The 12,724-nt window shown below is 43.9% G+C and overlaps 1 protein-coding gene across 1 annotated transcript in view; it reads left to right on the top strand.

Annotated features, from left to right (window-relative positions):
* Positions 1–12,724, top strand: part of LOXHD1 (lipoxygenase homology PLAT domains 1) — a 222,286-nt gene that overhangs the window by 113,854 nt on the left and 95,708 nt on the right. Inside the window, exons 24-27 of the mRNA XM_054986641.1 lie at positions 348–452; positions 4,873–5,001; positions 6,647–6,811; positions 9,871–10,052. Of these exons, the coding sequence (XP_054842616.1) occupies positions 348–452; positions 4,873–5,001; positions 6,647–6,811; positions 9,871–10,052 (581 nt within the window). The remainder of the gene's footprint in view (positions 1–347; positions 453–4,872; positions 5,002–6,646; positions 6,812–9,870; positions 10,053–12,724) is intronic.

Below are 12,724 nucleotides of genomic sequence, written 5' to 3'. Positions count from 1 at the left end.
GAACGCAGTGGAATGGAGTTCCGGAACCTCTTGAAAATGGTCACCTGGCTGGTGGTCCCGCCCCCTGATCTCCAGACAGAGGGGAGTTTAGATTGCCCTCCGTGCCGCTGAGTGGCGTGGAGGGCAATCTAAACTCCCCTCTGTCTGGAGATCAGGGGGGCGGGGCCACCAGCCAGGTGACCATTTTCTTCAAGGGCAACCCACTGAGTTCCACCACCTCTTTTTCTAGAAAAAAAGCCCTGACTGTCTCTAAATATGGAAGTTCCATTTAGTTAGCAGGGCTAGTAGCCACTGACGGACCTTTCCTCCCAGTCACCTTTCTCAGCAGAGATTCTTCTTTTTGGCAGCTCAATCCACTACGTTCACCGTGACAGTGAAAACGGGGGACAAGAAGCACGCAGGGACGGATGCCAATGTCTTCATTGTGCTTTATGGAACCAAAGATGATACAGGTAAGAAACGACCCTTGATGGATGTGGGCTGTTCGAATGGTTGTTGTCTGCACCGGCTCAAGAGAGTTGGCACAGCACATCACTCTATTCCTTAGTAAATGCTTTCTCCTCCTCTTGGCAAAACATTTGTGTGTTAGTGTGGCTGAATCCCAATAGCCTTACTCATGTTAGGGAATACACACACTGTGGCTGATTCCGCACACATTGGATAATGCACTTTCAAAGCACTTTATCAATAGTTTGAGGTGGATTTTTTGTTCCGCACACGAAAAAATCCGTTCCAAATGATCTATAAATATGATTATAGATGCAGAGGAGTTAGCCGTGTTAGTCTGTGGTAGCAAAATCAAAAAGAGTCCAGTAGCACCTTTAAGACTAACCAATTTTATTGTAGCATAAGCTTTCGAGAATCAAGTTCTCTTCGTCAGATGCCTGATACAGAGACTGGTCAAATACAGAAGAGCAGGAGAGAGAAGAGGCAATTAGGGGGAGGAAGGGGGAGGGAGCAATCAAAACATTCCTTTGCTAGTATATGTAAACATCTCCTTTTAGTGTGGCTATCGAAGGCCCATACTGCATTGGAATTGGATGGTCTAGCTGTTTGGCTTCTACAAACTAACAGGGCAAACTCCTTTGAAGCCAACTGATACACACACTAAAAGGAGATGTTTACATATACTAGCAAAGGAATGTTTTGATTGCTCCCTCCCCCTTCCTCCCCCTAATTGCCTCTTCTCTCTCCTGCTCTTCTGTATTTGACCAGTCTCTGTATCAGGCATCTGACAAAGAGAACTTGATTCTCGAAAGCTTATGCTACAATAAAATTGGTTAGTCTTAAAGGTGCTACTGGACTCTTATAAATATGATTGGAAGTGTGCAGAATCAGCCTGTATCTTCAATCTGTTTGGCTGGATGTCCAAGATTGCTCTGGAGCCCTTTAAGATTCCTTTTGGCCCATACAGCAGTTGCTAAATTTGGACTGCTTCATGGTCTGATTTTCATTGGACATGCAGGAATCTCTTCTTACTGCTTTACGGCAAAAGTCCAAAATTTGGCATTCACACGCCTATCTCCTCTGGTTTGGGATTTCCCCTAGTGAATACCAAGAAACATATTTGGGTGATTGGCATTATTTATAAGTATATTTCTGAAGTTTGGGACATGCTTCAAATTTGGCTGGGATTGGCAACATTCACACCAAATTTTGGACAATCACTGTAAGATATATATGAGAATTTGGCATACTGCACTAGCTAAAGAGCTCTAAACTGGGATGTGTCCAGTTGAGGGATGAATTTGTATTTCTCACCCTTGCTGTTTCTACTTTCATATCCGTTGCTGGCTTTTGTTTTTCTTCCCGGTATGAATCAAATCTGGGATTCATTTTTGTGCCCCTTTTGGTTTCCTGGCTTTGAATTTTCCCCAAAGAAGGCACACATTTCCCAGTCTGATTTGAATGCTGACGAAAACAGCATCAAATGTTATATGTATATTGAACTAATAAATGATATAGTTTGTAAATGCATATTGTGTGCATTGTGTGTATCTGGACATGTAACTCTACAAAACTGAACAGCAAAAGTGAACAGCAGAGAACAAAAACTGTTGAAAAAATTACAATCAAATGTGATAAATTAAATTGGGAATGTTCACTCATCTCTGCTCCAATTTGCCTCAGCCACAGGCTCAGTAGAGGCCTTAGATGAGCTATTGTCAGGCTCTGCTAGTTAGATCCCCAGTTACTTCATTGCAGACACTTCAAGAGTCCAGTTAAAGTTTCTTTATTAGCGATCCATCAGTATCAGTGCACTCAGACAACAGCATTGGCAGAAGTGACATAAAGGGGAAAAGCAAAGTTATAGGGCAAGGTTCCCGCTCTGGGATAAGGACCGCTAGAATTTAGGTGCGCAGGGCCTAGAAGGTTGGATGGGGTAGGGGAGAGGAAGACAAGGATGAGCTCATTTCATGTCTCAGGGAGATATGGCTCCGATCGGCACTTCAAGGGCACTTTCCCAGGCCAGTCGAGAAAGTGAAAGCAGCCACCTGCAAGATAAGCAATTCACAGCTGCACAGTTAGACAGCTACACAGATATTCCTCTATACATTCTCAGAGGCCCAGAATATAACACAGAGTATAATAGACACACATGGCAGATAAGCAGGGCGCATCTGACAGCTATTCTTCATCAGCTCCAGTTCTCCTCATCTGTATTATGAAGGTAAAAATACTGACCTACATTCCGGGGCTGTTGTGAGTGTTACTTGAAAAAAAATGTGATGCCACAGCAAACACTGTGAATATATTAAATGTGATTATTGCAATACTTGTGGACGAGTATACAGTAACAAGGAATAAATGCAGCTCAAAAATTGACTGAGAAATAGCACTCACTTTCAAATATGATGATAACAACGACTGAAATTACAACAAAAGCAGCGATGACTAAGGAATAACAATGGCAAGAAGACAGGAATCCAGATGTATCCTTTCCCAGAGGACTTTTCTTCAGTATTCAAATAGAAGTAGACAAAATTGTTGTTCTGACCTCGTATGAAGATATTTATTACCATAAGTAACAAAAACATTAAAGCCAGTTTGGTGTAGTGGTTAAGAGCATGGGACTCTAATCTGGAGAACCGGGTTTGATTCCCCACACCTCCACTTGAAGCCAGCTGGGTGACCTTGGGTCAGTCACAGCTCTCTCAGAGCTCTCTCAGCCCCGCCCACCTCACAGGGTGTTTTGTTGTGGGGATAATAACAACATACTTTGTAAACGGCTCTGAGAGGGCGTTAAATTGTCCTGAAGGGCAGTATATAAATCAATCGTCGTTGTTCTTGTTATTTGTAAATTTTTAAAACCATAATAAAGAAAAACTCTACAAAAGAGTGTTTAAGCAAGCTGCATTTTGAATATTTTCTTATTTAGTAATGCTAGCCCTTTAATATTAATACAAAATTACATATTCCTTCTTTGCACCAGCCTGAAGCGAGCTACCCAAATTCACTAAACTGAAGTATATCCTTTTCAAGTGTTGCGATAATCACATTTAATATATTCACAGTATGCTGCGGCATCACATTTTTCCCCTTGTCAGTCAACACTGTGAGCATAGCTTTCGGCACCATTGAAATAAGATGCTGGTAAGGTAAAAAGACCCACTAGTGGGGGCACAGTGCAGTTTATTTTAACTGGGCTGGTAACCGTGCAAAAGCAGCTGTATGTGCTATAAAGCCATGCAGGTGTGTGCTTTTGGTTTGCCACCATCACATTTAATAAAGCCCAAGATAATAATGACTATAAAATGCTTTGAGCATTCTTCAGCGGATTGTCCCATTCCTTTCCTGAAATATTATCAGGGCTTTTTTTCAGCTGGAACGCAGTGGAACAGAGTTCCGGCACTGCTTGAAAATGGTCACATGGCCGGTGGCCCTGCCCCCTGATCTCCAGACAGAGGGGAGTTTAGATTGCCCTCCGTGGAAGGCAATCTGAACTCCCCTCTGTCTGGAGATCAGGGGGCGGGGCCACCGGCCATGTGACCAGTTTTGCCGAGGGCGATTTAAACTTTAAAAAACTCCCCCCTTGTTCCAGCTGACCCAAAGTGATGTCATTGTGCGGTCCTGAGTTCCACCACTGAGTTCCACCACCTCTTTTCCCAGAAAAAAAGCCCTGAATATTATGCATACGGTGCTTCATGCATCATTGTAGAAATCCTCCTTATAAATCCTGTTTCGAAAGAATGAAATACAACTGAAGAATGTGCCATTTGCCACACCTTTCAGATCTGCTCCCCCCCCATTCTGAAACAGATGTGGTCATTGGTAAAACACTGAAAAAAAAATTCTCAAAGTAAAGTGGCACAGAATGATTACATTAAGATTCTTTTGTGTGTTGTTTTACTGATGTATCCATGCACACCGCACACTTGATGCATATGTCATGCTTTTTTGCTGTGTTTTATCAATGTGCTGGTGTGCATCCGTAATGTCAAGGAGAAGGAAAGATGCATGAACTGTAAATAGTGGCATTCACACTTTGAACCAAGTCCAGGAATCAATAGAGAAAGAAAAAGTTCCACTTTAGAAACAACTCACCGTAATTCAGAACTCAAAAATCTGGGGAGAGATTCAGTTGAGGAGAATTTGGTGGGCATCCCTAATATATATCTACTCTATATTGGCATATTTGGGGTTAACATCCATGCAGGTGGGATGTTACTGGATCAAATCGTACCTCATGGGGTACACTTTCATTTGATCTGAGGGCAGCCAACTGGGCAGCTTTATAATGAAGAGGGAGACCTGGCACCGCTTTTGGTGGGTGTTCAAATGGTCAGTACCTCAGCAGAGGTGTAAGCGTGGCGAAGACCGGGCTCCACTGTCCTCTCCCGTAAATGAAAATCTGTGATCAAAACAAAACAGGAACCATCTACCTGAAGGCCTCCAAGATGAACAAGAACAAATTTGAACGAGGCAAAACCGACATATTCACGGTGGAATGCGTGGACCTTGGAGACCTGAAGAAAATAAAGATCGGCCATGACAACTCAGGTATGTCTACAGGCTACCAAGCCCCCAGTGGGGGCAGGGGAATCGCCTGTCCTGTGTTCTCGTTGCCTGCTGCCACTTCAAACAACAGCAAGGGAATTAAAAAACAACAACAAAAATGGCGGCACCAGCTTGATGATGTCACTTCCGGGGAAAACAGGGAAGTGACAGTGGGTAGCTCTAGGAATCGCCAGAAACTCATCATGCTAGCAGTGATGCCATGTTTCCACCAATTGCAAGGCAGCTACCCCTCCAATCATGTGCACTTATGTTTGTATATTGGCTACTCATGCAATAAATGCTAAAAGTCTAGAGCCACACTGCAGACATAAATTGTGAGGGAAGCCCACATTACTGCCCAAACGTGCCACTGGAACCGTCTTCCGTTCCAGTCTTCTGCTGCACGTGGTGGTTGCCATAAATTCAAGCGCTTGTGACAAGACTGCCTCATAAATGACTATGATTATACCCATAAGGATGCTGACCAGTTTCAAAAATACTCGTGTGTTCATGCACGGCGGGGGAATGGTAGCCAGGAAAAAGCATGCAATAAACCTTGGGTAGTCCATGGTGGTGGGTCGGGGAGGGCTTATGGATATAGAAATGAACAGGGCCATTCACAGAGGATGAGCAGCGCATTCATGAAAATCTAGGTTGCTAGTGGCCAACATTCCAGTTTGGTGTAGTGGTTAAGAGCGCGGGAATCTAATCTGGAGAGCTGGGTTTGATTCTCCACTCCTCCGCTTGAAGCCAGCTGGGTGGCCTTGGGCTAGTCACAGTTCTCTGGAGCTCTCTCAGCCCCACCCACCTCACAGGGTGTTTGTTGTGGGGATAATAATAATAATAATAACATACTTTGTAAACCGCTCTGAGTGGGCATTAAGTTGTCCTGAAGGGCGGTATATACATCGAATGTTATTATTAATGTTGTTATTATCCGGACCCAGGCTTCCGTGGCCAAGAGGTGCTCGGGCAAGTCCACTCTTCCTTCTCTGGTGATGCCACAGTTTGATGACCCAATGATAAAGCAAACAAACAACACAGGATATCTTACTATCCACAAGAAACAAACTCAGTTATAAGTGTATACTCAAGAAAGTCATCAAAGGAGAGTCATACAGTCTCAAATCAGAGTTGCTCCTTTATTATGAATGTTTGAGCACTTTAAAAGTGAAATTGTGCAATATGAATAGAACAGAGCAATATACTATTTGTTAACTGCATATATCAATTGTGAAATGTTATAGGAGCACTTGCACTTTATTGAGCACTTGCACTTTATTGCACTTTATTGAATTCACAGTCGGTTTCAAGAAGCAACCTAATCTTCTTTTTGTATATGCCACTTTTATGATGAATCATTAGCACAAGCCACTTTAAGAAGGGAGCTCCTGGTTGTTACGTAAGCTGCATATTGTTTGTCTACACAGAAACTTGTTTAAACTGACTCTTGATAACTTTTGAGTAAACTGAAATTTAAAAATGTATGACTCTCTTTGGATGACTCTTGAGTATACACTTATAACTGAGTTTGTTTCTTGTGGATAGCAAGATATCACGTGTGGTTTGTTTGCTTCATCACAGTTTGATGTCCAGCTACACTCATCCAACACAGTTTGCATGAAAAAGGTCTTCATTTCTGCTGCAGGTAAAGCTTCAGGTTGGTTTCTCGAGTGGGTAGAAGTGGACGGTCATTGCCTGGGACAGTGCCTGGTTTTCCCGTGTGGCCGTTGGCTGGATAAATCAGAAGATGATGGTTCTATTGAACGGGTCCTCTTTCCTGCAGAACTTCAGACAAGGATGTATGTCCCATGTGAGTAAGAAGGGCCAGCATGATGAGTGGTTAGAGTGTCTCACTACGATTTGGGCTTCTGAGTAACAAGAACTGCTATATCTTTAGCTCCAGTATACTCAGGGCTTTTTTTCAGCAGGAACGCGGTGGAATGGAGTTCCGGCACCTCTTGAAAATGGTCACATGGCCAGTGGCCCCGCCCCCTGATCTCCAGACAGAGGGGAGTTTAGATTGCCCTCTGCACAGCGGCGCGGAGGGCAATCTAAACTCCCCTCTGTCTGGAGATCAGGGGGCGGGGCCACCGGCCACGTGACCATTTTCGCCAAGGATGATTTAAACTTTAAAAAACTCCTCCCTTGTTCCAGCTGACCCAAAGTGACATCATTGTGCGGTCCTGAGTTCCACCACTGAGTTCCACCAGCTCTTTTCCCAGAAAAAAAGCCCTGAGTGTACTCATACTGAGAGCTAAGTTACAAGAGATGAATTACACAGGTTGAACACTTGTCAGCTTACCTCAAGTTTTGATGGGAAATGTAGGCATCCTAGTTTTACAGCTTGGCTCTCCATTACAGCTGCAAGACTTGAGGGAAGCTGACAAGTGTCCAACCTGTGTCAGGCATCACTTGTAGTTTGGCTCTGAGAGCTAAGCTACAAGAGATGAATTACACAAGGAGGAGGACGTGAAGAGAGTCACAATGTTAGCCAGGAAGCTGAGTTTTAAAACAGATTGGAAGGTTTTGTCAATTTCCCCTCTCTACAGAGCCAGCAAAGATGGCTGCTCAGTGGGTTTGTTTATTTCCTCTTGCCCCTTAGAAGGGGAGGTGAAACTGACAGAGCCTTCCAGAAGCAAAGAGGAAATTAACAAACCTTCTGAGCAGCCATTTCCCTGGCTCTGTAGAGAGGGGAAATTAACAAAGCCTTCCAATCTCAGCTTCCCGGCTAACACTGCAACCCCCTTCACTTGCTCCTCCTCGTGTAATTCATCTCTTGTAGCTTGGCTCTGAGTTCAAATGTTTAATGGAGTTTTAACTCCACCTTCAAAGCTGACAAGCTTAACTGAGATGGGCTAGGGAAGGAGAGGACCCTCTCGCCCTAGCCGGCTTCTACACGGTTGCTCTGCTTAAATGAATACTTTCTGCTTCTAACAATAATCCAATTTTCCAGCCATTACTCTCACAGTACAGATATAGTTAGTTGGCTGGAGGAAAAGAACACATGGCAGGGATGTTTGGCTGTTGCCAAGAAGGAAGGGCCTCGTATGTCACTGCACATCCTAGTTAAATTTGCACCTCAGGGCATGTGGTTGTAAAATCTGCTGCATGAATGTGACTATAGACTGTCAGCAAGACTCGGTTTGGACATTTTTTCGCACCCTGGCCGAAATCTTAAAATCGTGTCCTCTTGCTGTCACCCTACACAAACACACACACACCACTGCCATTTAGTGTGCTACATCTTACAATGTCTGCCTGGCTCGGGAGCTTGCTGAGTTCTGCTGAGACTCTCTTTTATTGCTGAGTCAAACAAAATACTGTGACTCAGCACTATTGTGAGCAAAATGCAGGTGCTCCCTGAGTGGAATGAGACAAAGGCGGTCTGCATCACAGGTAAAACAAATCTCCAAGTAGCTCAGGGCAGGAAGTAACCCTGATTCAGAAGTGTTGCTGTTACCAGGAAATATCACTGGTCTTGCTGTAACCTCTTGATCATAGGAGGCTTCCTGGCTGTCCAGGCTGGTGGAGAAAACATGGGCCGTTTCCATATGCCCTTATAGGGAAGACTCACTCATGGAATGCTGGTGGCTTTCCCCCACAATTCCAGAAGTCTCCGTTTGCAAAACGGTTGCAGGCTGCTTGGTTTCTGTTTTTTTCAGAGCCTTTTCTGGGACCGAATTTTCCCTGGTCTTTTCTTTTTCTGTGGGCTGACAGATCGCTTCCTCTGAATTCTTGGGCATGTAATGGTTAAAGTGCTCTGAGGAATCGTCTGATCACAGCCCAGTTTCTCTCCTGAAGATCTCAGCATGCAATTGTGCATATGCAGAGCAAAAAAAAAAATTGAAAGGGAGGCGGGCAGTGATGATGAAAGTGCCCGACCTCCCCTCCAAAAAGCACTGTCCTGCAACCTCAAAGCGCAAGATAAACACTTTTGGGGAGTGAGTGTGGAGGCTGAGTTTTTGGAGTAACTCACCAAAACATACACAAAAAGCTGGCAAAGGGTGAGAACGACTGGCTGTGTGGAAAGAAAAGTATTACTACACTAATGATGCAATCCCACTTCTGGCACAAGTCCGAAAGTGATGTCACTGCGTTGACAAGACACTCTTGGATTCACCTAGAACTTTATGATAAAACACCAGTATTTGGAGGGATCCTAGAGTGTTGTGGTAGCACTGCCCCCAAATCTCCAGGAATTTCTCAAACCAGAGTTGACAACCCTAGTTGTTGCTTTGTTAGCCTCCTTGAAGCTAAGGTGAGAGAGTAGGATATTTGTTTTAAATAAATGAAGGGCTGCATGGCACCATATTGGAGCCTGGCATCACAGAGTGTCTCTACATGAGGCATCTTATGCGAGGACACTCAAGTGTAGGGAGATGCAAAGTTAGCTGGCTCTATCAATTTCATCTCTCTACACAGAGCCAGTGGAGATGGCTCCTCAGAGGGTTTGTTAATTTTATCTTCACCTCCCTGATGGGGAAGTGAAACTGACAGAGCCTTCATGGAGGCGAACATGAAATTAACAAGCTCTCTGAGGAGCAATCTCTGCCAGCTCTGCGTAGAGAGCTGAAACTGACAGAGCCTTTAAACTATGCTTCCTGTCTAACATTGCCTCCCCCTACCTTTGAGCATCCTCCTGTAATATGCCTCGTGTAGAGAGACTTCGTGCCCCCTTTCCTTCCTCTCTGAAGCCTCAGGCCGTTCACCACAAGAGGCATGCTGACACCATTCTGGATAAATGTTCTTGTTTCTTAGCTTTTAACTGGATTGTTAAAATGTGTATTGATTGTTCCCAGTGAGACCCTTGAAAGATCTTCTGTGATTCGTGTCTTGAAGCACTCTTGGCTTTTCCTGTCTGTTTTGCAGTCGTTCCCTATGAGGTTACTGTTTACACGAGTGATGTTTTTGGAGCTGGCACTGACGCAGACGTTTTTATTGTCCTGTATGGAGCTGACGGGGTTTGCACTCGACAGAAATCCTTGTGCCTCAATAAGAGGGAGCGAAGGATGTACTTTGAGAGGAACTCTGTGAACCAGTTCATCATTGAGGTCAGATTTCACTATCAGTGGCACAACAGATGTGTGTGGGGGGGAGGGAATGTTTGGTCCATTTTGGGACTCCAAGTGCAGTTTGGTGTAGTGGTTAAGAGCAGCAGGACTCTAATCTGGAGAGCTAGGTTTGAGAGCTCTCTCAGAGCTCTCTCAGCTCCACCCACCTCACAGGGTGATTGTTGTGAGGATAATAACACTGAGGCCTCTGTGTGAGGAAGGAAGGGGGAAGTGTACCCTTTAAGGAAAAATCATTAAGCACTTTTAGTCCTTGGACTAAAGTGAGAAAGACAGCACTAACGTCTGTGTAGACACAAGAGAGGAGAATTCTGGGAATTGTAGTGGGTCAAGGAAGTTGGTAGAAAGGAGTCTCCTCTTCGGCACAGGAACAGGGTTATAGCTGGGACATAACTGTAATGCCTGCCCAGTATCTAGAAAGGGTGTTGACTCAGTGGAGTACCCTAAGGTCTGCAGAAGAGGGGAAGTTGTACTCTGTGTGTGTGTTAACAGTGGAGCACCTAACTTGTGAAGGAGTGCCAACCTCAGAAAGAACTTCCTGTAACAACTTTTACGTCTGATAACACCAACATCTCTCCTACAAGCCAGCAACTTAAGAACCGTATGAAGGGTTTTGTGCCTCACACCTTTGAAGCATTCAGTTCATAAACCTCTAAGTTACTTCAGTTTTAAACCCCTGCCTACATGCCTTCTTATTTTACCTACTTGTAAATAAACCTTCTGTTTCATTTTGAATCTCCACAAGCCTTGTGTGGCAGTTTCTGTTTAAGGGAAGAGCAAACCCTTGATATTTCCCCTACTTGGACCTGGCTGGGTAACCATATCACTTATATGTTCCCAAAGGGTGGGACAAGAAAGAAAGTTGAAGCTAAATCTCCACCACGCTACTAAAGGCTTCTCAGCCCAGTATTCAGCTTCATAGGCTTAGAGAGGAGAAGTTTTACCTCAAGGTAGAGGAAGGTCAGCCCAAGCCTGAGTTAGATGAGGGTTTGTGACAGAAACGTAAGTTGGAATCTTCATGTGCCCATCGAGAGCAAATCAGGGGATGTGATTGGAATGTGCTGCATGAGGGCAGAAGGGAGAGGCTGTGAGGATAAGAGACCCTTGAGTTAATCCACATACTGCCAAATCATGGTTATGTCAGAACCGAGGCTGTGAGTCATCGTGGAGGCTTTATAGTATTTACTTCAGTAGATATATCTGCATGTAAATGTAGGCTACAATATGCTTCTGTTTTATTTTCTAAAATCCTCCATGCTGAATGTAATCTATTCAAATTTTGTGTCATAGTAAAAAAAAAATCAGATACGTGCCTCATCTACTTCCTCATCTAGATCTTTATCTTTTAATAATAACATAATATTCAATCTATATACTGCCCTTCGGTACAACTTAATGTCCACTCAGAGCAGTTTACAAAGTGTGTTATTATTATCCTCATGACAATCACCCTGTGAGGTGGGTGGGGCTGAGAGTGCTCTGAGAGAGCTGTGACTGACCCCAAGGTCACCCAGCTGGCTTCAAGCGGAGGAGTGGGGAATCAAACCTGGCTCTCCAGATTAGAATCCTGCCGCTCTTAACCCTTACACCAAACTGGCTCTCAGCCAGTTGATTAACATGGTTTATTCCTGCATGTTTCTGATGTCACAAGGTCTTAGGATGTTTCAGCATTTCTTCAGATTAATGTGAAATTGTTCCTAAAATTTATTGCTTAATTTGTATCATTTCCCCCTCGCTTTTAGTTCTCAGAGCATGATCACCATTTATTTGCATAGTGACTAAAGCAAAAAAAAGGGGGCTCAGCCCAAAATAACAGACTGAGTAATCAAAAGGTTGAGATAAAATAAAAACTGTACGTGTAGAGAATGTACAGTTTTAATAAAATCGTATCCCTGCCCCAAAGAGCTTACAATTGCAACACTTGACAGAAGGCTGACAAAAAAAATGCGAGAAGAAGGAAGGTGAGATAGGAATAAACAGGGCATTCATTCCAGTTACAGGTATTTTAGCTTACTTAGGGAGGGGGAGAAAGGAGGAAGTGAAGGAGAAATGGTAAGAAAGGAGAGCAAAATGCCAGTTTCCTGTCACTGGTGAGAATCTATAATCTGAAGTCTAATAGCCCTTGAAAACAATTCTAGGACACCAGATCTCCCAGAACTATGAATTGCCTCTTCTTCTCTTTTAGTAGTTTTACTGCCAGACCCGCTTTGCATTCTGCAGATGATGTTCTAAAAGCGTTTTAAAAACCGTTATCTGCTACACTTCTCAGAGGTGATTTGCTGGCAATGTGTGAAGAGATGTAATAAATACACTGTTTGGGCTGGGTTGAGGTTTTGCAGGAGGGGGTGGTGGAGTAGGTTTATGTCATTGCCTGTCTTGAAAGTCACATGGCATTTCATTACTATGTATAGAACAAACGCTGGCGACTTCTTTGCAACGGGAAGAAGAGGGAGAAAATCATTTGTTTCCTCTGTGGCTAAAGTATTCTCCAATAAATGGAGAAGATTTTAACATTCTTCCTTCTCCCAAGGCTGAAATCCTACGAACACTTTCCTGGGCGTAAGCACCAATGACTAAAAGGGGGCTTGCTTCTGAGTAGACTGCTTAGGCTTGCTCCCTAAGAGCATCAGCTTGAGCAGTCAAGAGACAATGGA

The sequence above is a fragment of the Eublepharis macularius genome, chromosome 8, assembly GCF_028583425.1.
Source record: "Eublepharis macularius isolate TG4126 chromosome 8, MPM_Emac_v1.0, whole genome shotgun sequence".
NCBI classification, from domain to species: domain Eukaryota; kingdom Metazoa; phylum Chordata; class Lepidosauria; order Squamata; family Eublepharidae; genus Eublepharis; species Eublepharis macularius.
The sequence above is the reverse complement of the archived record's forward strand: the minus strand, read 5'-3'. Positions and strand labels throughout refer to the sequence as shown.